Source organism: Acipenser ruthenus, chromosome 19, assembly GCF_902713425.1.
Source record: "Acipenser ruthenus chromosome 19, fAciRut3.2 maternal haplotype, whole genome shotgun sequence".
NCBI lineage: Eukaryota > Metazoa > Chordata > Actinopteri > Acipenseriformes > Acipenseridae > Acipenser > Acipenser ruthenus.
Genome location: NC_081207.1, coordinates 20,371,726 through 20,399,371, shown reverse-complemented (window position 1 = coordinate 20,399,371; position 27,646 = coordinate 20,371,726). Strand labels below are relative to the sequence as shown.

Below are 27,646 nucleotides of genomic sequence, written 5' to 3'. Positions count from 1 at the left end.
TTATTTGTTCTATGCTTTAATTTCAGAGTACATTGAGACATTAAACTGCGTAAATTTCAATAAAAACTGGAAAAATGGAGGTGTTCTAAAACTTTTGACCGGTAGTGTATATTATTATTTTAAATATATATATTTTAATTTAGTGTGCCCAATTATTTTACCAATGATTTTCTCTCCAATTTAGAATGTCCAATAAATTTTTCCCCTCACCGCAGCAATTCCCCACACAGCTCTAAAGGTTCAGTGGGCGTCCTCCTATCCCACAACTGAGCCTGCTTCCTTTTTTACACCCAGGAACTCAAGAGTGGACGTCAGCCCTGCAGGTATCCACTTTTGAGCTCGCTGGGCATCTGGCGAGCAGGGTTTGATGTAGTGCGATGAGGAGAAAGTTCCTGCCGGTTTTGCCTAACTCACAGTAGTGCCAAAACCAATGCAACGCTCCCTTCAGAATCCCCAGCGAAGACCGGTAACTTCGCACAGCCAGGGCGCTTTTATGATTCACCCTGCACATCACACGGCTGTGCTTTTATCAGGAGAGCCACTCAGGGACCCTTTGCATCCATATTTTAATGCGAGTGCCACCTTTAAACAACTTCAGTCTTCAGTATGTTGTTGAGCATTATGGAATGTTATAAATATTAAAAGATGATATTTCTTTAAAAAAATTATACAAAGTGGGAAACATTTATACAGCTGCATAACTGAGTCTATATAGAATTCAATACACATGGAAAAAAATAACAATGTAGCCACAGACATAGTCATATACCCTAAGGTATTCTATTAAAGGTGAAACAACTTCAATAGAAAATATCATTTTTGGCTGGCATTTGTAGTCAAATTCCAATCTTACAGATCTGTCCTTTTATATGAAAAACCAGGATAAGTCACAGCTGGATATTTGGGACTTTAGAACACATGGGAATCCCCTGGATTACATCGACCTTCTATTTATAGGTATAATCCCAGGATAATCATGAATAGCAGATGCAATCCAGGAGGACTCATCAGTGTTGTTACTCGTGAGCACCACTGGTGGCGATCTTTGTACTGGCCTCCAGCATAACATTCCACCTTGCTCAGAGACTACCACAAAGGTAAAACATACTGATGTTTTAAATAAGCCAAGTATTCATGAGTGCTGAAATGATAATAAATGATGATTAAAGAAAATATATAAAAACATACAGATTAAAAATGGATATCCTGCAAATTCAGAGGCCAGTTTAAGAAAGTAGACTTTCTACAATATCTATTATAGTACATTTAATGTCTTATAGTACATTTATATAGTATTTTACTTAATATACAAATTATTTTCCTTAAAAAGTAAACTACACAAAAGTAAACTACAAATTAATTAATCATTTTCAGGAATACAGTATAATCTGGGACGTGAAACTTTCATATTTAGAATCTAAAACTAAGATATGAAATAAAAACAACTTTTAAAAAGTGTGTGTGACCTCTGTAGAGACCCTATGTATCTGCTTCACTAGTTCATAGTGATAATGATGGTATAAAACAATTCCACACACTTTGCACATCTATGCACTAAACCGGTCTCAGATGTTAGTTTTTTTTTTTTTTGTTTTTTTTTATAATTATGATTTATTCATTTTTTTAAACATGTATTTTCATTTTAAAGCATAATATCTAGTACTACAAAATACACCTCTGTTTTGCAGGCCTTGTTTTTCAGATCACACTTTCTTGGACATTTCACCTCTTCAGGGCCTTCTTTCCTGTTGGCTGCTTCCCCTTTGCAGCCAGTAAGACCCCAAAGACACTGCTGAGGTGAAATGACCCAGGAAGTGAAATCGATTTTCTGGAAGGCAAGCAACCAAGAACTTTCGATTTTTGTAACACTAAATGTTGTGTTTTAAAATGTGTTTCTTTTGAAACCAACATAAGAATGAAGGGCATGGGCATTACAGAAATGATTTATGAAAGTATTTTAACATATATACATACATCTCAAATAATATATTGAGACAGAAAAGGATAACCAATGTAATAGCTACATGAAATGCTGAATTGCTCACAACACACAGGGAATGCACTGGGCTTGTTGTGTGGAAAAAGGCAGCTTATGCTAGTATTATATAGCCGCAATCTGGATAAGATGCAGAGATGTATACAGGTTGACACAAACCAAACTGAAATACTGCCAAATGTATGCAGTCATTCATTTTACATGGAAGGTCATTATTTTAAACAGGTAAATTGTAATTTAAAAATCATCGGTTAACTTTTTTTTTCTTTAAGGCACAATATGACATATAATAAAAACCTCACATACCTTGCTGAAAAACCAGTTCGCAATGTAACCCCACTGGCATAAGCCTACATTTCTAAAAACAAAACAACCCAGTTCTTAAAAATGATCAAGCTATTTAAAGTTCTCAAAGCTAAAATAATTCCAGTATTTTTCCTTCAGTGCACTGCCATCACTTATGTAGGTCTCGCTGTGAGGTGCGCAGGGTGAGTCATGCAGTCTGGGGAGCACAGGTTTCAGTCCTGGCTGTGCCAAGTTGTTGTTATGTGTTGGTGATCCCACATGAAGCTCTGGCGCTCCCCTGGGTTAAGAATGAAAACTCAGCTGGGACTAAGTCATCTCCCCATGCTATAGCGGCCCCTACTGGCCAGGTGCCTGGTGAGCTTGAGCGAACAACTGCATGTTTGACCTTTGTCCTCCAGGGGCCAGTAGCTTACCAACAGCCCGTTGAGCACCTATGTGTAAAGAGACAATTTCAGCAAATCAGAGCGCACGTTTCTGTTGTATGCCATGACAGATCACAAAGAAAACCCATTCTTGACATGAACCATACCATATTGATTTTTAACAGTATTGTAGCTGGATTGTATGACAGCTTTGGGGACTGCAAACATCTTTGTATAGGTTATATCAAAACGCCAAAAAAACAGTTTTTAAACTCTTTCAGGCTTGGTCTGCTCGCTTCTACTTGCACCGATATTCCCTCATACACAGATGCTTGTTGACCTGTAACCTTATAATGCTTCATCACATCTACTGTTTATTAACCAACCACCTGAAGCCCCCTACTGGTGGACACAGCTAGCAGCCAATCATTGAGGCTCTTTGCTGCTAGATGGGCTGCATATCCTTTTAAACCAGAATCACATCGATGATGAAATTGACCTCAGGAAATAACTGGCTGAAAAAGTAATCAAAAATGTTTTAAAAAGCCTAGCGACCTTGAGAAGGAAAGGCACGGTACTAAACGGGGGGATCTCAATGGTTTTGTGGGCTTGTTTTGCAGAACCAGTTCTCTTCTATAAATGGGAGAAGTACATTTGTTGTTGCATATGAAAACAAGGCTAGTTTTTAAACATTCTACATTTGTCACTGTAAACAAGGTAAGTGTGTCCTGAAGGAGGAAGTTTATGCTTCTGATTTATGTGAGCAGTCCAGTGGTGTCTCTTCTTCTGCTTCCACATGTTGAGGATAGACGACGTAACACAGTTTCTGCCCCGAATAGGTAATAGATTCTGAAAACACAGACAAACGGAGAGGGCTCAGTTCATAAATATCTTTCACAGGGTTCCCTAGGCAAAATTCCAGCGATTTTCAAAAAGCATTCCTTCTAGATTACTTGCATTTTTCTTTTTTATTAAGCAGACACCACCAGCGCCTTTAAAGACAGATCCAATTTAAAATGGTAGGGAAAAAATATTATGGTTAAAAGATCACAGCAGTGTTTGATTAGATATCATAGTTAAGAAATATATTTACCTGAAACAAAAACACATTGGAAATGTGAAAAAACGCCAAGTTATCAAAAGTGCCCAGCCATTAAAACGGAGAAATCAAAAACACAAGCCAAGTTTCAAGAAACCATTTATGTATGTTCCTGGTGTGACCTGTTCCCCTTACAATGCATGTAACATAAAAGACAGACGAGACAAACTATATTAACTGAACAGACAACAAGTCCTGCAACAATGCAATTGTCCAGGTCATTACAATATATTTTTTTAATTTGAAAGTAAAAACATATGAAAGCATGACGACCTTTATGTACAGAAATCTTCACTAATATACAATTGAACAACTGCTGAGTATTTATTTTTGTTTCATATAGTAGTAAATGGCAGTGTTTATATGATAGTGAATAATAAATAAATATCAAGACAGATAAAGAAAGAAATGTCTATGTATTGATTTATGTATTCATTTATTTCAATATGTATTAATGTATTTATTTATTTATGTTTTACTTTTACCAAAAATATAGCCTTCATCATAGATAATTCTCATAAATTAACGTTCCTTTTAGGCCCTGTGCACACTACATAACCGATCTTGAGAACCCTACTCGAAACCGTTCTAATTAATCCAGCTCAAAGCGTCCACACTGAAGTACCATTTCATGTTTAGTCAGGCTTAATGCGTCCACACACTGTTAGGATAGTTTGGTTACAGTTCCTAGCAGCGCAATGAACAGTGGAAATTAATACGATAGTATCTCACCATGCACTGTATTTTTATTCTTAAATAATGTGTTATGCTTCATATTAATAGAGGTGCATATTGCTAAAAAGAAATTATTATTTGTTTATTTAGCAGATGCCTTTATCCAAGGTGACTTACAGAGACTAGGGTGTGTGAACTATGCATCAGCTGCAGAGTCACTTACAACTACGTCTCACCCGAAAGATGGAGCACAAGGAGGTTAAGTGACTTGCTCAGGGTCACACAAGGAGTCAGTGGCTGAGGTGGGATTTGAACCGGGGACCTCCTGGTTACAAGCCCATTTCTTTAACCACTGGACCACACAGCCTCCTCAAAAAATAAAACAAGCGTTTTATTTTTATATTTATATTTTATAAAAAATTATATTTTTTGCAGGCAAATGTTCAATTTTAAAACAGAAATAAATGCTTTTAATATAAATGATACAAACGTCACAATAAGTGCATTCCCTAGTATATTTCCATGTTGACAAAACAAGTTAACTGTCATTAAACTCGGATGTCCTGTAATATACACATGCGTGGATAAATGTGCCTGGCGTCTGCAGAAATCTGCAAAAAAAAACAGGGATGGGGTAAAAGCCAGAACGGTACTTTAATTAATTCAATGGCATTAAAAAGCAGGGTAGAAAGGAGAATATTTTAGCAATCAGAACCGATTAACCCATTCCGGCCCAGAACCCTCTTTTTATCACCAAAAAGCTCCCGGAACTATGGGTTCCGAAGGTGGAAAGACGACGAAAATGATACACATAATACAGCTAAGTGAGAACAACATAACACTGCTGAAAAAACCCACCGAACCGACCTATAACTGCCCATTCTGTGCAATAAACAACTGTATAAATAAACCCGCCCGGAACACTGGGTTCCGAAGCTGCACAGAGTATGACAATGATACACATAACAGAACTCAGTGATGATAAAATAATACTGCTGAAAAAAATTAAAACCTCCTGTTACTCAAGGTTAATCGAATTCCAAGCTAATTCACCTTTTTAACTCTCAACTCTTGCTCGCTCTTACACCATTCTTAGCCAGAACCTCACCATTCTTATACATCTATTAGTGATGCATGGGCCAAGAAGAAGTGCATGGGACCCCAGGAGCAAGCTGATGTTCTCTAACCCCTCTCATAATTCAGTCTACAACAACATCCCATGTACCACAAACTTATCAACACAACATTGAATGGCTGTCAACGCTAAGCACCTTCAGCAGTTTACAGAAGTCATGACATTTTGGAGAAATTAGTAGAGTTCTCAGCATATCACATTAACTATTACACTGTTAGAAAATAAAAATACAGAATCTTACAAGTGGTTTCAAACAGCACCAGATAAAAGACATCTAAGACAGAACCTTTTTTTGCTCAATTATGTTTTCCTGAGAGTACAACACATAGTTGAAATTTGCTTCTAGTGCTTAATAAGTAAAAACAAGATCTGGTCAATAACATGATATTCGCTGTCGTCACTGAATTTGTAGGCAAATGTTCTGATCCAGTACAGCATGATCAGCGCCTCTTTCAAGGCTGAAAATTGTAGTGTGTAAAGTCTACTAGACAGTCAAATCAACGAACATCCCCTCAGCTGAATACCCATTCTTGAATCCGCAGTAGTTCAATTCATATTAACCCATTTCATGCAGGGGTTGGGTAATTCCGGGAGCTTTTTGGTGATATAAAGAGGGTTCTGGGCCGGAACGGGTTAATCGGTTCTGATTGCTAAAATATTCTCCTCACATGTGTGTAACTTTCTACGCTGCTTTTTAATGCAATTTAATTAATTAAAGTACCGTTCCGGCTTTTACCCCATCCCAAAAAAGGGAGAAAAAGGAGGACAGTTTTACCTTACTTTGGCGACTTATTTCTCTTACTGTATGACAGGTATTGACTTTTTCTACATTTCACCTAAGAGTGTTGGGAACTACAAATTAAAAGTGAAATGGTACTTTTGCTGTGCCAAATACCCTGAAAACACGTAAACTATCCTTGCTGTATAGACAGTCTGGCAGTTCTCGCTGATAACTTGGTGCTAGGAACTACCGTTCCTCTCAATTTTGTATTTATATATTTTTTTAAATCTCCCTTTTACCTGACTTTGAAATGGGGGTTGTTGACAACTGTGATTTATTAAGATGTAATAATAACCTGCCATAACCTGTGCTTTGCGTTGCTTCATTGCATCGTATTGATGAAATCAAACACTACATCCATCATCTCAATTACACTTACTTATTAGAAACAGCACTCTACCATTCAAAGGACAATCTCCTTAGGAGATGGTTGTAAAATCTTGTGTTGTTATTTTATGACTTGATATCCACAGACACAATGTTACTGAATCAAACACAGTTCTTTACTTCAGCAGAGACACTTCCCTGCTCTCTCACCCCCATTGTTTCAATTTGACTATCATGCTTACACCTCCAGTGCACTTCCTGTATCCATCCACAAGGTGGCGCGCATGTGTTCAAAACACAATTTACCTTGGGTATCGAGCACTGCGTTGATTGTCTAATTTGCATTTGAAATATTTATTTTCCTGATTTTCACTTGGACTTGGCAAACATCACACTACAAGTTTGCTTTCTTTTTGTGTTACTGCTTTAGGACCCCACCTAAGCCTTACACACACAGTCTAAGCTGCAAATAGAAAACTATGTGGATTCAACGGGCAAAGGAAGAACAGTACTTCTATTAAACTTGTAGGATGAAAAATGGGCTTGGCAGGGGTCAAAGTGTAAATAAAGTCACAAAAAAGATCAGTGAAACATGCTGTGGCTGTGAATACAAAATTAGAGTCCCAAGTAGCAGGAAAACAAATAGATCTCTATGACCTGTAAAAAAAAAAAAAACTGTAAAGAGCTATGCATATCCGTAAAGAAAGACTGACAGGTATTTCCAAATACCCCACACAATATTTTGGATGCCCTCAATAGCTTCTAATAAGGAATGCCCTTACCAAGTTTCATCACAGTAGAATAAGTGTTTTTTTTTTGGGGGGGGGGGGTATGATGCTTTCTAAGCACAAATAACATGGTTTACACATTACTGTACAGTAATGTATTACTTTTTACAAGGCAGTAGGCAGTACGGAGCTCATCCCTTCCAACTGGTGAGCTGGGTGTAGCAAAATGAGGCCACAGACCAATGTATTTCAACACAATCTACCATTTTTGACAGAGTGAAAGAAATCTAATTTATTTCGAACAAGCAATCATTCTTGACCTATTCCTGATTGCATACTGCAAGTACTAGTACAGTACACATTCGGGAATAGGGCTTGTACGACTATTAATATTATTTTGAAATGATATACTGTAGACAGCTATTTTGAAGTGCAGTGTCAGTTTCATTAAAATGATAGGCAGGCCCTTTGAAAGTAAACTGTAGGTTGGTACTGGTTTCATTCAGTGGCGGGGGGCTGAGCTTTTGTGGTGTTTTTATCGTAGGATATACCGACTTAGAATCCTTACAGAAGGAAGTGGGCCAGTCATTTCCACTGTCATGTAATATCTATATGCTAAGCTGCAACAGAAAGTCCCTCAGGTTCCAGATGCCATTTCCTGGGCACTGGAGAGCACCCCCGCCCTCTCTGGAGCCTCCTCCTCAGTGTTCACTTCATTCACATTCCCCTCCAGCCGCTAGCCCTGTGCCTTTGTATCCACTGTGCTGAGATTGCTAAATGAGTTGCACATTATTGATGCCTGCTGAAGGATGGTCCTCCTCTAAACAACCTCGAAGAGTCTTCACCATGACTACTCCCCCCGCCCCTGCTCAAGGCTTCTGTATTTTAGCACAAGGAAGAGTTCCTTCCCTAAATGCACTAAAACACTGAAACACAAAAAGACAGGTGATGCTGCATTGCCCCCTAGTGGAGAACACAGTCATTGTTCAAGGACAGAGCAACACAAATTCATGCAGAGTAAGCTAAGCAATAGTGTTTAGAGGATAGACAGAAATATTAGGAGTAGCGCAAGAAAAACCTAAAAACGTAACAGACCACAACACAATCCAATTTTATTTAGTTATTAAACCTGTATGCGTTATACAAAACATTATTTTAAAACACATTTATTAACTGTAAAATACATTTGTTTCTTTCTCTAACAAGTGCATTTTATGTTCCAACCTTTCCTTTTGAGGTGTAGCCTAACCATTTGCAAAGCCCCACATCGCCTGTAATGGCAACACAATGAATTAGGAACAAAGACTGCACACTGGTCCTAACGTGGTATCACACTGTCCGGTACTGATATAGTACTATGACATGGCAAGACACCAGTCTGCATTGGTTGTTTACCATATAAAAATGTTAGTACCTTTCTATTCTGCAATCCCAATACAATTGGTCAGTCAGTAAAGGTTTAAGTTTGGTGTCACTTACCTATAAAATTGTCTAAACACTTTGGTTTGTTTTTCCAGTACACTCCCAGGAAGTAGACAGGCACTCCAGTTAATATTATGACCAGGCCGATGCCACAGACAACGGGCTCTGAGTACAGGCTGAAGATCAGCAGGAAGGCCCAGAATATAAGGTAGATTACCGGAATGAGAAGATTCACCTGTGAGAGGCATTTCAAAAACATACTGTATATTATATAAACATTCCTGTCTAATGTCATTTCTGGTAATAATGTCCAAATGATGCTTCACACTCCTAGTTACAACTTATTTTCACCCCAACTAATACACTGTATGGTAGCTCAATACAGTATAAAGAAAATACAGAACTAAATTCATTATAACAAGTATGTAGTTAACATACTGACAGACAGTATCCCAAGATTGATACACTCAATCATTTCCTCCAAAAAGTACATTTAAGGCGGCACTAGCCAAAACGTTTCTCTACTTCAGTTTTACCTTCTGTGGCAGATAGCCATCATCCCTATCCATCTTATTCTTCTACTCTCAATAGCTTAAAGAATAGCATCCATTTACTAGTGAAAAAGGTTAAACAAGTAAAGCTAGCCCATGAGCAGCAATCTCTGTACCTTGATAGGCCTGAAAAGATTGGGCTTCCTCCAGCGCAGAACAAGCAGCCCCGCGATAGTCACTCCATAGCAGAGGTAGTTAATAAAGGACAGGTAATTGATCAGTGTGTACGTCTCTCCGATAAACATGATGACAATGGTAGCAGTACACTAGACAGCAAGGAGAAACGTCCTGTTAATGAACTCAGAACAAACAGGGCGCTTTCCATTAGAGAACTCAAACAACAACTCTCAAATCATTAGCACCCTTTTCTCCACTCTACTCAACGGAGCGGAGAAAAATGTAATCAAGGCTTTAAAAAAACATTTCTTATCATTCTAAAAAACAGTACCGTTGTGCTGAAGATATTTTTCCAGTACAGTATCTGTGTCTTCTTGCATCGGACTATGTGAGACAGGCCAGTCCACAGACATGACCTTCAGCACAGGAAGTAAGAAGGTGTATTACTTTTTTATACCAAGTCTGTACCATTGTGCCTGCATATCTGCAATTATACAGTAAATAAACAAAGATGCATTCATTAGCCCAACCAATCACAGGCATTGTTCGCCAGGTGTTTGGGCTAGGGCTTGTGTTGAGCTACTGTACCTTACTGGTTACTAATGGTATGGTCCTTCATTATTGGGGATTGAAATACAGACAAATTAGATAAAAACAAAAACTTTGGATGTGGGGGGGACTAGGTGTCATAGAGAGCTACTTCACTGTCTTTTCATGCCACTCACCTCAGGAGGCCTGGGTTCAAATCCCACCACAAACAAAATGAGTTTGGTTGTCTAAACTTAGCCCGAGACTGAATGGCAGGCAGTGGGTGTTCAGGTCAGGATCGAGGTGTGCTTACATCAGAACTGAGACGGGTGTCTAACTTTTCATAATCACTATATTCACGAGCGCGAACAGTTAAAGAAATAATAATAAAAGCAGGATTCCTTACACAAACCAGGAGCGCAGGAATGGGAGTGCAGTTTTTGAAGTGGATCATTGCTAGCAAGCTGGGCATGTGACCCTCGCGGGCTCCAGAGAAACACAATCTGGAAGAATCGATCACAAACAGCAATAAAACAAGACACCCACACACGCAGTACAGTGCTCCTGTGTCACAGCCGTGCGACGTGAAGCTCAGTGTACCAAAACGTTTAACTCGAGACTTGTTTGTTCAAAGTGCTTTTTTATTTTTTATCAATAACTACAAAACACAATAGTGTTAAATTTGGAAACACTTCATTGACATTGAGTAACATTTGTCATTTATCTCCCATTGCATAGCAGTTTGATCCATTCCTGGTTTTACTATGAGTTTAATAAGACACACCTGAGCATGTTACCTATGCACTGTGGCTAATCAATATTATATTCAAATCTCTAATGAGTAAAACTGCTATGAAATGGGAGTTTTATTTGCATCTCTGATGTTTGAGCATTTCTAAGAGTTTGTTTTGTTTTTGTACTGTAAATTCTTGCTGGTGTCTGAGGTGGTGACATGGAAATGGCTGTTTTTGCACATGGATAGAGGCACTGATTTGCCTTGCTCTGTTTGAAAAAGAATCCATGAAGAAGAGTGCAGTACATTCAGTGTGTCTCTAGGGGGAAGACTGTTACCCAAGATTAATCACCTTTTTGAAGCATGTGGTACATTAGCCTCCAACAGAGGAGCTATTGAGTCAAGACTAATAGTCCTGCCAACACTCTGTGTAACAGGAATCAGCAGTGCCAGGAGTGGGAGTCGAGTCTTGAGAACTGCTTTACTTTAAGTGTACCTGTTTGCCGTAATGCCTCTTCTCTTTGTTAAAGGCGAAGATTAATTTTAAATGTACAATTGCAAATAAAATATGAGAAATGTGTGTGTCATTATAGCTCTCTGCATGTTCTGACTGCGCTGCTGCAGGTACATGGCATGTTGTGTAAAATTACATTGCAGTGCAATTGAAGTGACGAAAGCTCCATATAAGTGGCAAGATTTTTCTTTGCACAGCGAGGACACAAACATGCACCTACTTTATGACTCACGCTGCACGCCACGTGGCCATGCGTTTACCAGGTGAGCCACTCGGGTACCCCTTAATACCCATTTTTTTCCCTAACAGGTCAAACTTTTGTTAATATGTAGACATGGATTTACTCTGTTGTCAAATAATAAAATAATGCACAGCCAATTCTGAATGGTATTTGTGATAATATTATAAAAAGCCTAACCTGGAAGAGGTGAAAAGATATCCATTAATCCCTCCGAACGTGGACAGGGCCACCGAGATCGGCATTATCCAGGACATCGCTCCCAGGAGTTTCTGACCAAAGGTCTAAAGCAATAAAGGAAGAATTGTCACTGAAGCCTGATCTCACATCTCACTGTTAAAGCACAACCAGATTTATCAAGGTCAGACCAAACTGTTAACTTTTTTAGATTCTTTTTCTTAGTATTTTTTGGAACGTTTGCAATCATTTTGAGCGGTTATTGTGTCAGCTGACTTTGAGTTCTAGTTGTCTGCCATAGACATGCAATGTAGGCTAGATTAGCCAAAGTGCCTTTATATTATTAAGCACCAGGCAGCACCATCTAGTGCACAGCAGTGTATTGGCAGAAACAAGGGAAAAGGAAACTTCCAAGTGTCAGATCACTCTGGCGCAGGCTCTTACTACTATAAAGACACCTCGGCTCATCTTGCCTCACATTACATGTATCTATGGCAGGCACCTAGAGCTGAAAAGCATTTAAATTTAAAAAAAAAACAGTATTTGAGCAATTGCTGTAAGAACCACTCAGAGTGGTTATACACATCATAAAAAGTGAAGGGAAAGTAAAATGAAGCGAATTGCATTTATTGTAAATATACCTTGATATGTTACCCCAATTAAGCAACATTTTTGGTGATATGAACTTATGAACTTTCTTTACCACAAGTTATAATTGGGGGTAAATTGAAGCTGTCTGTCTGTCCATTTATCCACTTACATTCGTACACATAGCTAGAGGACCGCTAACCCAGCTATGATGAAAAAGGCATTCTTTAGCCTGTATTAGTAGTAGCAGAATCTGAGGATATACAAAGGCACTGTCTGTATCTCAAACATTTTTACATGAACATTCAGTGGATATAGGCTTTGGGCATTGAGTACTAGCTATTACAATATGATTGGGGCAGCAGTGTGGAGCAGTGTTTAGGGCTCTGGACGCTTGACCGGAGGGTCATGGGTTCAATCCCAGGTGGGGGACATTGCTGCTGTACCCTTGAGCAAGATACTTTACCTAGATTGCTCCAGGAAAAACCCAACTGTATAAATGGGTAATTGTATGTAAAAAATAATGTAATTGTATGTAAAAAATAATGTGACATCTTGTAACAATTGTAAGTCGCCCTGGATAAGGGTGTCTGCTAAGAAATAAATAATAATAATAATAATAAAAATAAATAATAATCTGCTGCTCATCTCCACTTCTGTATTACCTTAAACTAATTATAATGAGAAAATACAGGGAACAAAGTTATAAACCCCCAGATTATATTTGTGAATGATTACGTTTAGATATTTTATAAGACAATATTTAGTTACCCTTTCAGAACTGAAAAGAGTGAGATACAAAACAAGGTGTCAATTAAATATATTTAGAATTTATAATTGATCAACGTGAAGACTTTCAGTACCTGTAGTTAAAGAAGTTCTTGGAATTTAGAGAAGTGGTTCTACCAGACTTATCGTCCAAACATTTATATAATTGTATGTTTCTTTTTAGTACTAGTCAATGAAATCAAGCAGATTTAAATAAAAAATAACTGCTTTAATACATTGAGAAAACACATCAAAGGGTTCATCAAAATACCAAGTTAGTACAGCTCTTAGTCTAAGAATCACCTGAATAACTTAGAACCTTGTTTTACAGTCCTCTAGATGGCAGGCGACCGATACATTGCTTCACACGAGAACATCTTAAAACCTACCTGCAAACTAGGCACTCGATTCGCTGCAAATGAAACTAACCTGCAGTCGTCTATTAATACTGTCCTCCATACTAACCACAGGATCATCCACCCTATGCTACTTTTGATCATGTGACCATCTTTAAACCCTCCTTACAGAAACGCTACCAGTTCCATGGCAACAGTTTACTTACGACAGCGACAGCGTTTGATGACAGCAGCTCTTCAGGTGACATGGCAGTGAAATAGGCAATATTGGTGAACGTGTACACAAAGGTCACCAATGGGATGGATATGAATATGGCACGAGGTAGATTCCTAGCAAAGGAGGGGAAAACATTATTTTCACACATGAACATGAACAAGACATGCAGTGAAGAAAACAAAAGGTGGAAATGCGTTCTTGGTTTACTCTGAAACCTCTTTTAAGAATGCAGTAAAACCTGTCAGCAGTCTTTAAACCCATAACTGGATTATTACTTCCATTACAGCTGCTTTGCAAGAGCATCCACCTGTCTTAGCAGTCAGTAATGTTGGGTTTCTATGGTAACCAGGTTTTACTGTTTATGCCAATTCGAGGTGCAACCAGCAACCCCATTCCTTAATTGAATACCAACAACAACTGTTGCATTGAGAACTCATTATTTAAAAGGAAGAAGCAAAAGAAGTATGCAGACTTCACGAAAGCCTCCCAATACAACACAAAATATATAGACACACACACGTAAAAGTGATATAAAATATGCATGGGGAACTAAATAAAACACCTGGTGTTAATAATCAATCAAATCTTTAATTGAGGCAAACCGTTGCCAATACATTTCTCTTTACCTTTATTACATTTATTGTTGTTTGCAATATTTTTGATTGGTTCTTAGTTCTGTTGTCCAATTCAATTAAATAATTTAAAACATTGCTTGTACAAATGGATGCAAATTGCCGACCATGCACACCACAAGGCAGTGTCTTAACCAACATTCAAAGGAGCTCTTTTAACCTCATCTCATCTCATCCCATCTCGCCGACAGGACCCAACCCTTACTCTAAACACAGCTGCGTCTGTTGTGTACTTAACGCTTGGCTTCATGCTTGCGTATTTTAAAATACATTCTGATGAGCCACCTCAAAACACCTGAAATGAGAAAACAAGCAAATCTGAATCATTGGCTCTGATCTAAAGCGTATACAAGAAGCATATTGAAATCAGAGCTAGAATGGACAAACAGGAGCCTCACCGACGTGGATCCACGAGTTCTTCCGTCACGTAATTCAAGAAGTTCCAGCCGCTGAACGCAAAGGAGCCCTGAAGGAAAGCCAGTGCTATCTCCCCCACAGAGGGGGTCTTCCAGAAATCAAAAGCAGCCTGGGGTTCAAGCCATTTGTAGTTCCCTGTGAAAGACACCCTGTATTGAGCCCAGTAGCATTCATAGCACCTTCCCACAGGCAACATAACACTGCATAACTGTGAATAATCCTTTACAATGACACAGTCATAATATATGTTACATACCACATGTTCTGTAATTAAAAAATAAGCATTTCAAGTTCATGTCTGTAACTCGTAGCCACTAACACTTTCACTGTCCTTACTGAGCTCTATTAAAATATGCCTTTTTGCGGTACTACAGTAAAAAACATGTATATTTGGGGAAAAAGATTATGAATATTTAAATGTCAGTTTTCAAAGTGATTCTGAAAGATTAGGCAGCCTTTATTAAGGTGTTATCCTAAAATCTGACTGCTGGGTGACTTTAAGTAGTTGTTGGTTCCAGTTTGTTTCCAGGTACAGGTGCACAAGAGACTCGAGAATGGAAGTCGGAGAGCTACAGGCCACTGGAGGACAAAGGCCAGTCCAGCAGATGTCAGCTTGACCAGGTGCCTGGTCAGTAAAGTCTGCGGTAGAGCGATGAGGAGAAACAGCCACCTTTCAATTTTGCACCCATAATTCACAAGAGCCCAGAGCCAATGCAAAGCCCCCTTTGGAATCACCAGCGAAAACCGGAGACTTTGAACCTGACTGTAGTAACCTTGTGTGTGGGTGTCTCATACAGTATGTTCTATGCACGGGGTGGCATCTGCACACAGGATAAGATTTTGACAACTCCTTCAGGATGATTGATCATATGTGATTGATAATTATATATAGAAAAATAGATATTGAAATGGTAACTGTCTGAATCATTGTTAATGCCACAGTATTATTCAGAACACACATTTATTTCTACATCTGCCGGATTGTCTGGTAAATACAAGAATGCTCAGGAGAGATGGTGTAGTTAGTGGTTTTTTTACCTTTGCAGATTTGCACCAGTCCAACAGTGATGATAAGGCCGAGAGCCAGGAGTTTTCCTGCTGTGAACACGTCCTGAATCCTGGTTGCCCACCGGACACTTGAGCAATTCACCCAGGTCAAAAACACTATGGATAGAAAGCACAACCCCCTTTTTTTAATCAAAACAGGAATAATAGACATGTAGTACAATATTGTAGCCACAGTTGTTTGCCAAGTAGTGCTCTTTGCTAATGGAACAACAGCAGCAACAGTCACATGACTGATTCATTTGTAATGCAAATAGAACCCTGACCTGCATTCTGAAAAGTTGCATCTCCCTGTTTCTAGTCATTTTCACAATAGGCAAGACCGCAGATCTGACAGGCTTTGATAGAGGGCCTAATCTCCCAAAGTGACTGGAATAGGGCTGTACCAAATGGTTGCGGTACTGAAAATGAAGAAACTACTGTCACTATACAGGACAGAACTTCACAGAAAATCTGGGGTATTACCACAGCTGTTCCAAAAATGGAAAAGTTCCTATGTTTCGGAACACTCTAGCATAACATGAAAAAACAGATTTTAATATCTTTGATAGTTACAGAGAATTAGGCAGTTATAAAATCCTAAACAGCAGCACATGATGGAGGGCTTTCATGAAACTGCATATTTACAGGGAGGTCTAGGAACTAGGGAATGCAACAGTGTGTTTGGAGTTTTATATTTTTATTTTAAAGTTTTTAAATTGTATACATATGTATACACACACAATGCCATATGATGTAAACAAAATGGTGATTTTCAAAGGCAAGTTAAATGTAAGACCTACAATAATAATATGGAAAGTTTTATTTGGTTTCTTTTGGTTTATATTCAAACAGCGAGACTCAGAACCTTTGGAATGAACATTGTGCCATGACAGGTTTTTGAAACCTTTTACATTTTATACCACAATCGTTCACGGACTATTGCAGTTATTCCATGAATGTGGATAGTCTATGGCCATCCTCACCGGTGAAATAACCACAGATAAGATTCCAAAGTTATTCAACACTAGATCTCTCAGTACATCCTGAATACATTTTTTTCTGTTTTTTAAGTTGTGTCTAAGTGCATGCAGCAGGCTGCAATCTCGTGGGAAACCTTAGCCAATCGGAACAAGTGTTGTTCAAACGAAAGCTGGAAAGGTGAATTGTTCAACATCATCCAGCACTGTAACTTCTCCTTGGCTCGCAGTTGCTACACTTGCATGGAAAAGGAGCTGCGTGAAAAGATTTACTAATTGAGCTGCTGCAAGCCCTGAATCCAATAGCTCAAAAAAGGCTTTTTGAAGCGTTCATGCTGCCAGAAATGTGTATCCAATCACTGCATTTGGGATAAAAAAAACGGTGCTGTGCTCATCTAAGTGCCACGGAGCTCCCTCTTGTAAATGCTCTTGTAAACGATGTAGCAAACAGAATAAGGACTTCAAGAGTAAGTTGCGGGGTTCCGAAAAATATAGCGTTACATGTCCCCACATGTTGCTACAACGTACTTGTAATTTTTCTTTTCATTGTTAACCACAGTACCCTGACTCAGGGAATCCACAGTACCTTCGCTTTGAACCAACAGTTAGAAGCTGAAGTAAAGCGGTACTCACAGACACACACTGTTGAAAGGATTCGAGAGGCGTTGTACGGAGCAATACAGTCCGGGAACACTGGTTGTAGGACGTAGTTGGAGAATGTCAGAGATATCACAGCAAGACTGGTGGGGTACATTATCAGAACAGCACTCCATAACAGCAGAAACCTGTTAAAAGGAGGAAAGCAGAGTTAATAAAGTGAAACATTTGGAGTGAGAATTAGGGGCACATGCATGTTTTTTTTTTTTTACAAGCTAAATAGGTAGATGATTTGATTTCACAAGGTATACCATGTTTGTTTCTGAGTAATAAAGTTTCTACAGTCGCAGTGCTGAACATACATCCTGTGTGACTGTCCGTGCCTCGTTCTGGTGGACACAGCATGCTCACAATGCTGCCTGCATTCAGTCTGTTTTTTGTGCGTACTGACTGACTCCTTTAGAGGATGTCGTCTGCAGTCCATCTTCCCTTTTTGTTTCTGACTTCATATACACCAATCAATGACTGACTACTGCTTGCCATTCCTTAAAACTGCATCACACAGTGGTCATTGATTTGCAGGTTGTGGTTGCAGATGCTATGACTAGACATTTGCACTTGCCCTGCACTCACTAATGATGAGCAAGACTGTGCTTCTACTACTCCCTAGCTATGAAAGGAAGCTCCTTTGAAAAGTCTGCTGGTGGGTCAGGTGGACTATGAAGAGTCCCAACATGGGAAACTGATCCCCTCAAAACTGAAGCTCAATTACCAGTGAGTGACTGGTTAACGCCAGCACAGAAGTTATTTGACGAAACAGTTCTGTGATGTGTTCTTTTTTCTACTTGGTAAGGCGCATCTTATGCCACTCCATATAAAAAAGAATTAGGCTGGACATAGGAGTTACTGAGGAGTCTGTGAGCAAATGGAGGAGCCCTTTTGTGTTGGTTCTACCAGGATTTGCATTGAATTAATTTAAAGCAGTTTCAAAGTTAGACACTTACCCAATTCCCCGGGTTGATGAACTACGCTATGTAACACAATTTTTGTTCCTGGGTAGTAAGTGTTATTTCCTAATTGCTTATGCCTCAAAAGTATAGAAAATGGCTATTATTCCCCACAAACTTTGCTTTTATGACCAGGACAGTGATATTTTGAAATTTACCTATTTCCAATGAGAAAACGGGCGAATTTGTGTCTTTTCGTTCACATAAAGTCAGAAAAAAAACAACATATGAATCCAAATTAACATATATTTATACTAAAGTAATACAAAAATGACTACAAAAGATTTAGAAGTGAGTAGTTTTTCGAGATTTACGATTATACTGTAAATCACTTTCATGAATCAGCCCCCAAATGTAGTCTCCCATCATGTTCTCGTTATACTGTCCTTGGTAGTGGCGTTCAAAGTCCAGTATATCCTGGTGGAAGCGCTCGCCTTGCTCCTCCAAGTACGCTCCCATGTTTTCCTTGAATTTATCAAGATGAGCATCAAGGATATGGACTTTGAGGGACATCCTACAGCCCATTATGCCGTAGTTCTTCACCAGAGTCTCAACCAGCTCCACATAGTTTTCGGCCTTGTGATTGCCCAGGAAGCCCCGAACCACTGCGACAAAGCTGTTCCAAGCCGCTTTCTCCTTACTAGTGAGCTTCTTGGGGAATTCATTGCACTCCAGGATCTTCTTTATCTGTGGTCCGACGAAGACACCGGCTTTGACCTTTGCCTCAGACAGCTTAGGGAAGAAGTCTTGAAGGTACTTGAAGGCTGCCGACTTATCTAGAGCTCTGACAAATTGTTTCATAAGGCCCAATTTGATGTGCAGTGGTGGCATCAGCACCTTCCGGGGGTCCACCAGTGGCTCCCACTTGAAGTTGTTCCTCCCCACAGAGAACTCGGTCTGCTGTGGCCAGTCCCGCCTGTGGTAGTGCGCCTTGGTGTCCCTGCTGTCCCAAAGGCAAAGATAGCAGGGAAACTTGGTAAAACCGCCTTGGAGACCCATCAGGAATGCCACCATTTTGAAGTCTCCTATGACCTTGATGCCATCTCAGAAAAATGCAGATATGTATCCACTTAGGCAGCTGGAACTAAACTGAACTGGTGGGCTTAAGGCCCCTGTATTTATACTACTATTTATATTACTGGAAAGTTCTAGAAGTTACTCCAAGTTTACTCAGCACTGAATCTATCTGGAATGTTCTGGAAAATAGGTAAATTTCAAAATATCACTGTCCTGGTCACAAAAGCAAAGTTTGTGGGGAATAATAGCCATTTTCTATACTTTTGAGGCATAAGCAATTAGGAAATAACACTTACTACCCAGGAACCAAAAAAAAAAAAAAAGTGTTACACGGTGATAGAGTGTCTAGGGGTTGCTGTATATTTATTACAAACTGGACCTCACAAAGATTCAATGGCAGATTCAGACAGACTCAGAAGGGGTGTGTGTGTGACTGGGTATACATTCTCCACACATCTACCAACTTTGTAATAGGTGGAAGAGCTCAGGCACATTCCACAGTCTTAACCACTATGCAAAACAGCCAGGCTCGTCTGCATTTGTGGTTACAGAGCTTTTAACCTCATCTCACGGACTGGGGTCCAAATCCATAACAGCTCTGCCCATTACACTCTTCCTCCTAAGCTGCAAACAATGAGATCCTATTCCATACTTAGATGCATTCTTGTTGAGCACAGAACTCTTGAGACTTCATACTGGTTCTCTAGAGCTCCACAAAGTTACATTTGTTTAAGTTACATTTTCACAAGAATTTTAATGACATCTTTTACTGCCCTGTGTGCTTACTCAAGCAGACCTTTCTCGTTCAGAGCTGAATGAACATGCCCATTAATACTGGCCACCTTGTAATGAAGATCACTTCCTTCCTTGCTTGAAGGATTGAGATCCACCTGCTGGGTAATGAACGTCCTTAAGTTTCACTGCAACTGGATAACCAGTTTTAAGATATTGTCACAAAACGTACTGTTGCCTGTCTCTTCATTGACCACCAGAACCTCCGCACATAGCAGGCCGCTACAACACATTTCTTGCCACTAAGCAGAAAATAGTATTGATTCCAAAGTGCTTGCTGATTGTGAGATAAACAATACATTTGTATATTAGGTTTTGCATACAACGACATATTGTATTGCATTTAAGTCTCGCTATGGTACTGGAACCCTCATACACAGGAATGCACAAAAACATAAAAAAGTTAATTCAAAAGTAGCTCACATTTTTATTTTTATCTCTTGATTGTGTTTTGTTCATTGCGTTTCATTTATGCCTGGCTATGGTATGGCACCGTCATACACAGGAATGCAGAATAACTTTTTAAAAATATATTTAAGTAGCATACATTTGTATTTTAAATGCTTCATTGCGTTATAACAAATTAAATGAGAACAACTGCACTTTCCTTTTGTGATCAGCTTTAGAACATCAGATGTGAGTGTGACAGACAACGAGGCAGTCCTCCAAAAATGTACGTACCCCTTATTATTTTTCTTGAAATACCAAATCGCACAATATGCCACTCAAAACCACTTGACAAATGTGGGGGCACCGGCTGAACAGCTGACATTTTGTGTTATGTTTCACTTTCAACATACATACAGCGGTTTGCAGAAGTAGTCACCCCCTACCAATAATGTCACATTTTGTTGAATTACAAATATGTATGCACAGTTTTTCAAACAAACTTTTTTTATTCAAAGCTGTAGTGGTTAAACTGAACACTGTTATATGAGAAGGAGGTTAAATGTCAGCAAAACTTGCAAATAAAATGTACAAAATGAAATTTACTGGTTGCATAAGTATTCAGCCCCTTAAGTCAGTACTTGGTAAAAGCACCTTTTGCAGCAATTACTGCTATGAGTCTTTTTGGACAGGTCTCTACTAGCTTTGCACAGTAGGATGGTGAAATGTTTGCCCATTCTTCACGGGAAAATTGCTCCAGTTCTGATAAGTTTGTTGGGGATTGTCGATGGACTGCAATCTTCAAGTCTCGCCATAAATTTTCGATTGGATTCAAGTGAGGACTTTGACTGGGCCACTCAAGAACATTAATTCTCTTCTTGTTCAACCACTCCAGTGTGGCTTTGGCTTTGGCTTTGTGCTTCGAGTCATTGTCCTGCTGAAATGTGAATTTCCTCCCCAGTTTCAGAGTCTTGGCTGACTCAAAACAGGTTTTCTTTAAGGATTTGCCTGTACTTTGCACCATCCATTCTCCCCTCTATCCTGACAAGCTTCCCAGTCCCTGCTGAAGAGAAGCATCCCCATAACATGATGCTGCCACCACCATGCTTGACAGTTGGGATGGTGTTGACAGGGTGATGTGCAGTGTTGGGCTTGCGCCAGACGTAACGCTTGGAATTTAGACCGAAAAGTTCAATTTTTGTCTTGTCTGACCACAAAACCTTTTTCCACATGTCTGCAGTATCAGCTACATGCTTTTTCGCAAACTCCATATGTGCTTTAAGATGAGGCTTTTTGAGTAATGGCTTCTTTCTTGCCACCCGTCCATACAGGCCAGCTTTGTGTAGGGACCGGCTTATTGTTGATGTATGAACACTGACTCCCATCTCAGACACAGAACTTTGCAGCTCTCTCAAGGTTGTTGTTGGCTTCAGAGTGACATCAGTTTCCTGCTTGCCTGGCTGCTCAGTTTGGGAGGGCGACCTGATCTGGGTAGTGTCTGGGTGGTATTATGCATCTTCCACTTCTTAATGATGGACTTCACTGTGCTGAGAGGGATAATCGGCGCCTTTGAAATTTTCTTGTACCCTTCTCCTGCTCTGTGCCTCTCTACCACGTTATCCCTGACTTGTTTCAAAAGCTCCTTGGTCTTCATGGTTGCTTTGTTGGATCACAATGTGAGTTGCAGCTTGAAAGTTTTTATATACCTGAGGGAAATTATCTACATGTTAAACCACTTTGAGTACACACAGGATGAAACCATTTAACTAATTTTGTGACCTTTCAAACAAATCATTTGCACCTGAACTGATTTAGGGCTGCAGTAGCAAAGGGGTTGAATACTAATGCACCTGAGATTAATCTGTTTTTCTCTGTAAATCTTACTTATTTATATTCTATATGCATTTTTTAACTTTATCAATGTGGAGTAGTTCGTGTAGAGTCTACATGTAAAGTCTAATTTGAAAGCGTCGTGGAGTACGCTCAGGTGCCAGCAAAATGTGAAAACTTTGTAGGGGGGTGAATACTTCTGCAAACCACTGTACATGCCAACAGTCCCTATATGGTCGGGACAGTCCTGATTTCCTAGCAAATGTCCCGCATCCCGATTCATAGGAAGAAAGTCCTGATATTTACCCATAGAAAAAAAAATCATTTATTCCACTCTTCGTGCGGCTGACACATCTGCTGATCTCTAACTTATACAAAGGTAAGAACGCATCATTATGTCTATTTTTACTGTCACGATGGTCGTATCGTGTTGGGGGGGGGACGTCTATTATATGATAACGAGTGACCCGCTCTGCGGCTGCCCGCAGGTCATTGGCCCACCATGTCATTTAATTGCAGACCCCTGCTTTACACCATATTTCAATTTTTTGGAACCAGGAGTGGGAGGTTTTTTTTGTAATATAAAAGCACATTTTTTAAGTTTCCATTTAATATCATTTCTATTTGGTTTAAAAAAGCCTCTTACAAAAATATACAGCATACTTCCAACTACCATTCTAGCTTTCTTTGCCTTCTTTCTTGCTTTCTTTCTTTCTTTCTTTTTCTCAGAATGCATTCGCATTGTGTTTTCTCAACAGAAAAAGAAAACAATTAGCACTGTGTTTTTTTAGCATAGAAGAATGCCGGAGAAATGAAAAAAAAAAACACACAAAAAAATAAAGCAACAAGAAATGCACATAAGCTACATAAAAATAAAGATAAGTAGTATTTAAGTGTTTCCACGTGCTTGCCTGTCGTGGGCCTGGTTTATTGGTCCTCTATTCCAACACATTTCGTAATCCGTTAAGGTGTAGGGCAGATCTCATTGGTCAAAAAATTGACAAAGGCTTTATCTCTATGAACCAGTGTTGAAAATCTATTTAGCTAGCGAAAAACAATGAAAGCACCTATATTTCTTACCCAACTAAGCCGCCAAATATTTCAGTCACATAGGAGTAGTCCCCGCCTGACTTGGGAATAGTTACTCCAAGTTCTGCATAGCACAGCGATCCGAGAACTGTGATGCCTCCTCCCAGCACCCAGATAACCAGAGCCAGGCCCACCGAGCCAGAGTGCTCCAACACTCCCTTGGGGGAGATGAAAATCCCAGAACCAATAATATTACCTGAAGAATGGAAAAGAAGACAATGTAAATTAGGTATTGCATCTTATTGTACAAATTGATGTAGCTGATGGACAGTCACCTCCATATACAAAAAGAATCTCTCAATAACGTATGCTAAATAATGTTAATACTAGGGGTGCAACAATTAATCAATGCATCGACTATTGATCATCTGTCCTTTAATTTCCTGAGCTTCTATTAGATATTGGTGAATCAAATTAGTACCCAATTTGAAGTCCCCTGTTGCCGGTTTGCATTAAAACCTTGAGTGTGTGAGAATGCGCTTCTTTTAGTGGTAGATAAGCGCGTTGCTAGGATACACACTTTAGGCCTCTACATTCACATTGGACAAGTCAAATCAGAATTAGGCCTATTGTATTCACGTTTTCTTGATTTACAAATAAAGGCAATACGTTTTTTTTTGTTTGTTTGTTTGTTTTTGTTTTAAATCTATTAAATCTACCGATTACCTTCTTTTGTTTCAAAGCATGTTGTGTTTGGATTATATGGCAATATTATATAAAAAGAAGCTGAATTTAGTACGATAGTTAAATTAGTCAGGATTTGTGAGATTAATTTGTGAGGTTTTGCTTTGCTTTTGGACATAAACAGTAATGAACAACCATAGTTCAGATAGAAATTACTTCTGTTAAAATATAGTATTTTTTTATTATTATTACAATGTTAAAGGGACATCTGATGCGGACGCATGCATATTCTTTTCAGTTGTTAAAAACTCAAGTCCTTTGTATTTCTTTTTTAATAAGTGTTCTAATTTGAATATAAGTTGTGCCTTTTTGTTGAACTATTATGCACAACAGTGTTTTTAGTTATTGGATCTTCGGTTAAAAAAACTAATGCTTGTTCTTTATTTTGAAAAATAGAACATCAATGCATCGATTATCGTTGATAAATGCCTATACGACAATCGAATAAGAAAGTAGGGTGCCGACTGCACCACTAATTAATACTAATTTTTAACAACACATGGATAACCAGTTCTCCAGAGATATGCAAAATTGTAAGTGAGATATACAGATAAACAGATGGAAAGACAGACAGACAGACACCCCATATATCCTCAGAATCTGATATGCTCAATAACTTATAGGCTAAATAATGCAAACACTACAGTTGGATAAGTGGTTTTCCAGATATATGCATAAACAGCGCTCCCTCTAAGCTTCTTAGATACAGAGAAACTTGCCATTTTGACTGAGAAAGGGTAAATTGTTAGTGAGAAACCTTCGGCCATGCATTAACTCTTTTAATATATTTTTGTTGCATTATACAATTTTGAAACAATATTCCAACACAAGTATCTCAACAACTGTACAATTTAGTTTAAATTTAAACTAGACATTTATTGTGGCTCTGCCTGTGATTTTGAATCATCCTCTGATCCTATGCAGCCCTGTTGGTTGTTGTCATAGACATAGACTGCATAGACTGGTGGCCTGCATAAAATTGCTTTATACTACTGCATAAAACACTGGCATCTGCACTGCCTTCAATTGGAACCGTCTTTAGGGCTACTAATTGTTCCGTTCTTGGGAATACCAAATTCAGTTTTTCAGGTATATAAATGATGGCCATTGACGAAATGTTTTTGGTTTCTTTTTAATCACTCGACCATTCATCCTTGACCATGACACACTTGAGTGACTATGAATGCTCTCAAATAACAGGTTTACCTCGAGAGGCTGGAGTCTCGATTGAGGGTGATATTTATAATAATAACTTGCGAAAGTTAGTAAACTGAGTGCGAAGGTTGTTGCCAGTTACTGCGAGAAACGCGCGCATTTTAGCCTTAGAGAGAACGCTGTGCATAAATGGCTGAAGTGTGACATGTGTCTGGCCGCCTACACTACACCCCTTTTGGAGCAGATTTTTAGAAAGCTTTAAAATTTGCATATGGCACAAAACTGGGGGGAGTGGCCCAGGAAATGGGATCGAACACATACTGAACTAGTTCATATTTTATTCTCTACACTATGACTAGGACCAGAGGATACAGTTTGAAATTTCATTTCATTTTATTTCATTTGTAGTCGTGGAAGTAAAGAAATAATGACCTAACCTGGAGACACATATCAGAGAAAGAAGCGTGACAGGGCAAGAGCGGTCAGGGCTTAACAGTCAGAAAAGAGGGGCAGTACATGAAAGTGATGGAAAGTATTTTAGATAGCTCATTGTTAGCTTCCCAACTTATATATATATATATATATATATATATATATATATATATATTACAGGAGAGTGTTTGAAAAATTAAATATTGGTCATATGGTTCCTGATGGTATGAGTGTTGTGTAATATCATGTTTGTTTGTTTGTTTGTTTGTTTTATATGTATTGACATTATTGTAGTCTAGTAGAAACGTAATAATTAGCAAAAGTTTTCCATCAGCATTTGCTGATCATTAAGTTTTTACTACATTTAACATTTTTTGTGTTCAAAGTTATGTAAGAATTAACAGAATTGTATTTATTTTTTAATAAAATACTGAAACTAGGTATATTTACTACAAAGCCTCTACTGCACATCAGCGCTCTGAAAATCTAACTTCAATGATTGCTTTCTAAGATGTGTGAATTGTGTACTATCCCCTGTTGGGTGGTCTGTCTGATTGTCTATCTGTATGCCACAATTATATTTTTTAATTGATCTAGAGTACCCTTGTCTAAGGACCTTCTTCAGCAGTAGTAATTGAGTATTATACTCTGGGGTTATTTGGAGGCTGTTTTGATAATTAGGAATATGAAAACTACGGCAAAGTGGATCAATGTAAACATTAACAAAGAACCTAAAAGATAACCATATTGTTTTTTTTTTTGTATATATTGGCGCTGCAGTGTCCCATGGTTATGTTGAACTCCACACTAAACTGATGTTTTCTGATTACATTGTTCTATAACAGTAGCTTCTATAATCCCCTGCCGGTCCAGTCTGTTTCCATTATGCAAAGACAAGCGTACACCACTCACGACACATGCTAGTCTGATTCTTGCAGCAATGGGTAGTTATTATGTTAAAATTATGTAGTAACATGAAGCTAGAAGTTAAACAAAAACAGTGTTTTGCTTCAATGATAACATTTTATAGGATATCTAAAACAAAAATAAAAATGGCAGTTATTTTAAAAGTGATATTGCTTATGGTTCTAGCGTAATAAGGTAAAGTAAGAAGGGGTTCTGAAAGCTGTGGTTAGCACGCCTTAAAAGATGAAATCCTCCATTGTGAATTACATCAAATAAACACTTTGTAACTATTCAACATTCGTTTTGTTTGAAAGCAAGTACATTATAAGGATTAACTGATTAATCCTACATGATTTCCATATATCATATTGCCATTGAACAATGTTGGGAAAATAATGATCCGCTTATCTTGCCATTAACAAATTCCATCAAACGAATATTTCAGAAACACACCATCGTATATGTAATTTGATTAGCAAATAAGTGCTTCACTCAGCCAATAATTTATAAACTTCCAGCACCTTACCTATAATGATAGCACAAGCGCTAACAAGTCCGATTTCTTTTTTTAAAGTCACTCTCTCTGGGCTGCTCTCGCGTTTATATTTCCCGTTTTTTAGCATCGTTGCTTGAGCCGTTTGATCCTGCTTAGTGCAGTTACTTCTGTGCCGCTTTCCTCCATCCATTTCTGTTGCACTTCAAAAAGACGAGCTGCGGTTCCCTTCTCGATCTCATAAACTGTATTGAGACATAGTGAATAGCATACGCATGCGTAGGGCTTTACTGCTGTTCAGTACAGAATGCTAAATACTCTTTTTTTTTGGCCCCAAGGCGAGTCTGGGGAATGTCGCTGGGCAGACTTGTCGTCGCACCTGGTCGCGTATTGTCTACTTTATTTATTTACATATTTAATTTACACGTTGTTTTGTTTTCTTATTACTGTTTTTAACCCTTGTTGTTTCCATTTGAAACGATTGGTTGTCCACACGGACAAACAGTGTGCTTGCGAGGTGTATTCATCATTTTTAATGAGTATTACTTTAAAAAATAGTTGCTGTT

The 27,646-nt window shown here is 38.7% G+C and overlaps 1 protein-coding gene across 1 annotated transcript in view; it reads right to left on the bottom strand.

Moving 5' to 3' along the window:
- The window catches only part of LOC117424727 (asc-type amino acid transporter 1-like), a 28,997-nt gene extending 1,683 nt beyond the window's left edge, over positions 1-27,314 (bottom strand). The window contains exons 1-11 of the mRNA XM_034041397.3: positions 27,114-27,314; positions 23,402-23,606; positions 17,325-17,476; positions 15,706-15,831; positions 14,649-14,802; positions 13,608-13,731; positions 11,693-11,796; positions 10,434-10,530; positions 9,499-9,648; positions 8,889-9,066; positions 1-3,513 (exon numbers count right to left, since the gene is read on the bottom strand). The exon at positions 1-3,513 is cut by the window's left edge and continues 1,683 nt beyond it. Of these exons, the coding sequence (XP_033897288.1) occupies positions 3,407-3,513; positions 8,889-9,066; positions 9,499-9,648; positions 10,434-10,530; positions 11,693-11,796; positions 13,608-13,731; positions 14,649-14,802; positions 15,706-15,831; positions 17,325-17,476; positions 23,402-23,606; positions 27,114-27,273 (1,557 nt within the window). The 5' untranslated portion in view covers positions 27,274-27,314 and the 3' untranslated portion in view covers positions 1-3,406. The remainder of the gene's footprint in view (positions 3,514-8,888; positions 9,067-9,498; positions 9,649-10,433; positions 10,531-11,692; positions 11,797-13,607; positions 13,732-14,648; positions 14,803-15,705; positions 15,832-17,324; positions 17,477-23,401; positions 23,607-27,113) is intronic.
- Positions 27,315-27,646: the final 332 nt, after the last annotated feature.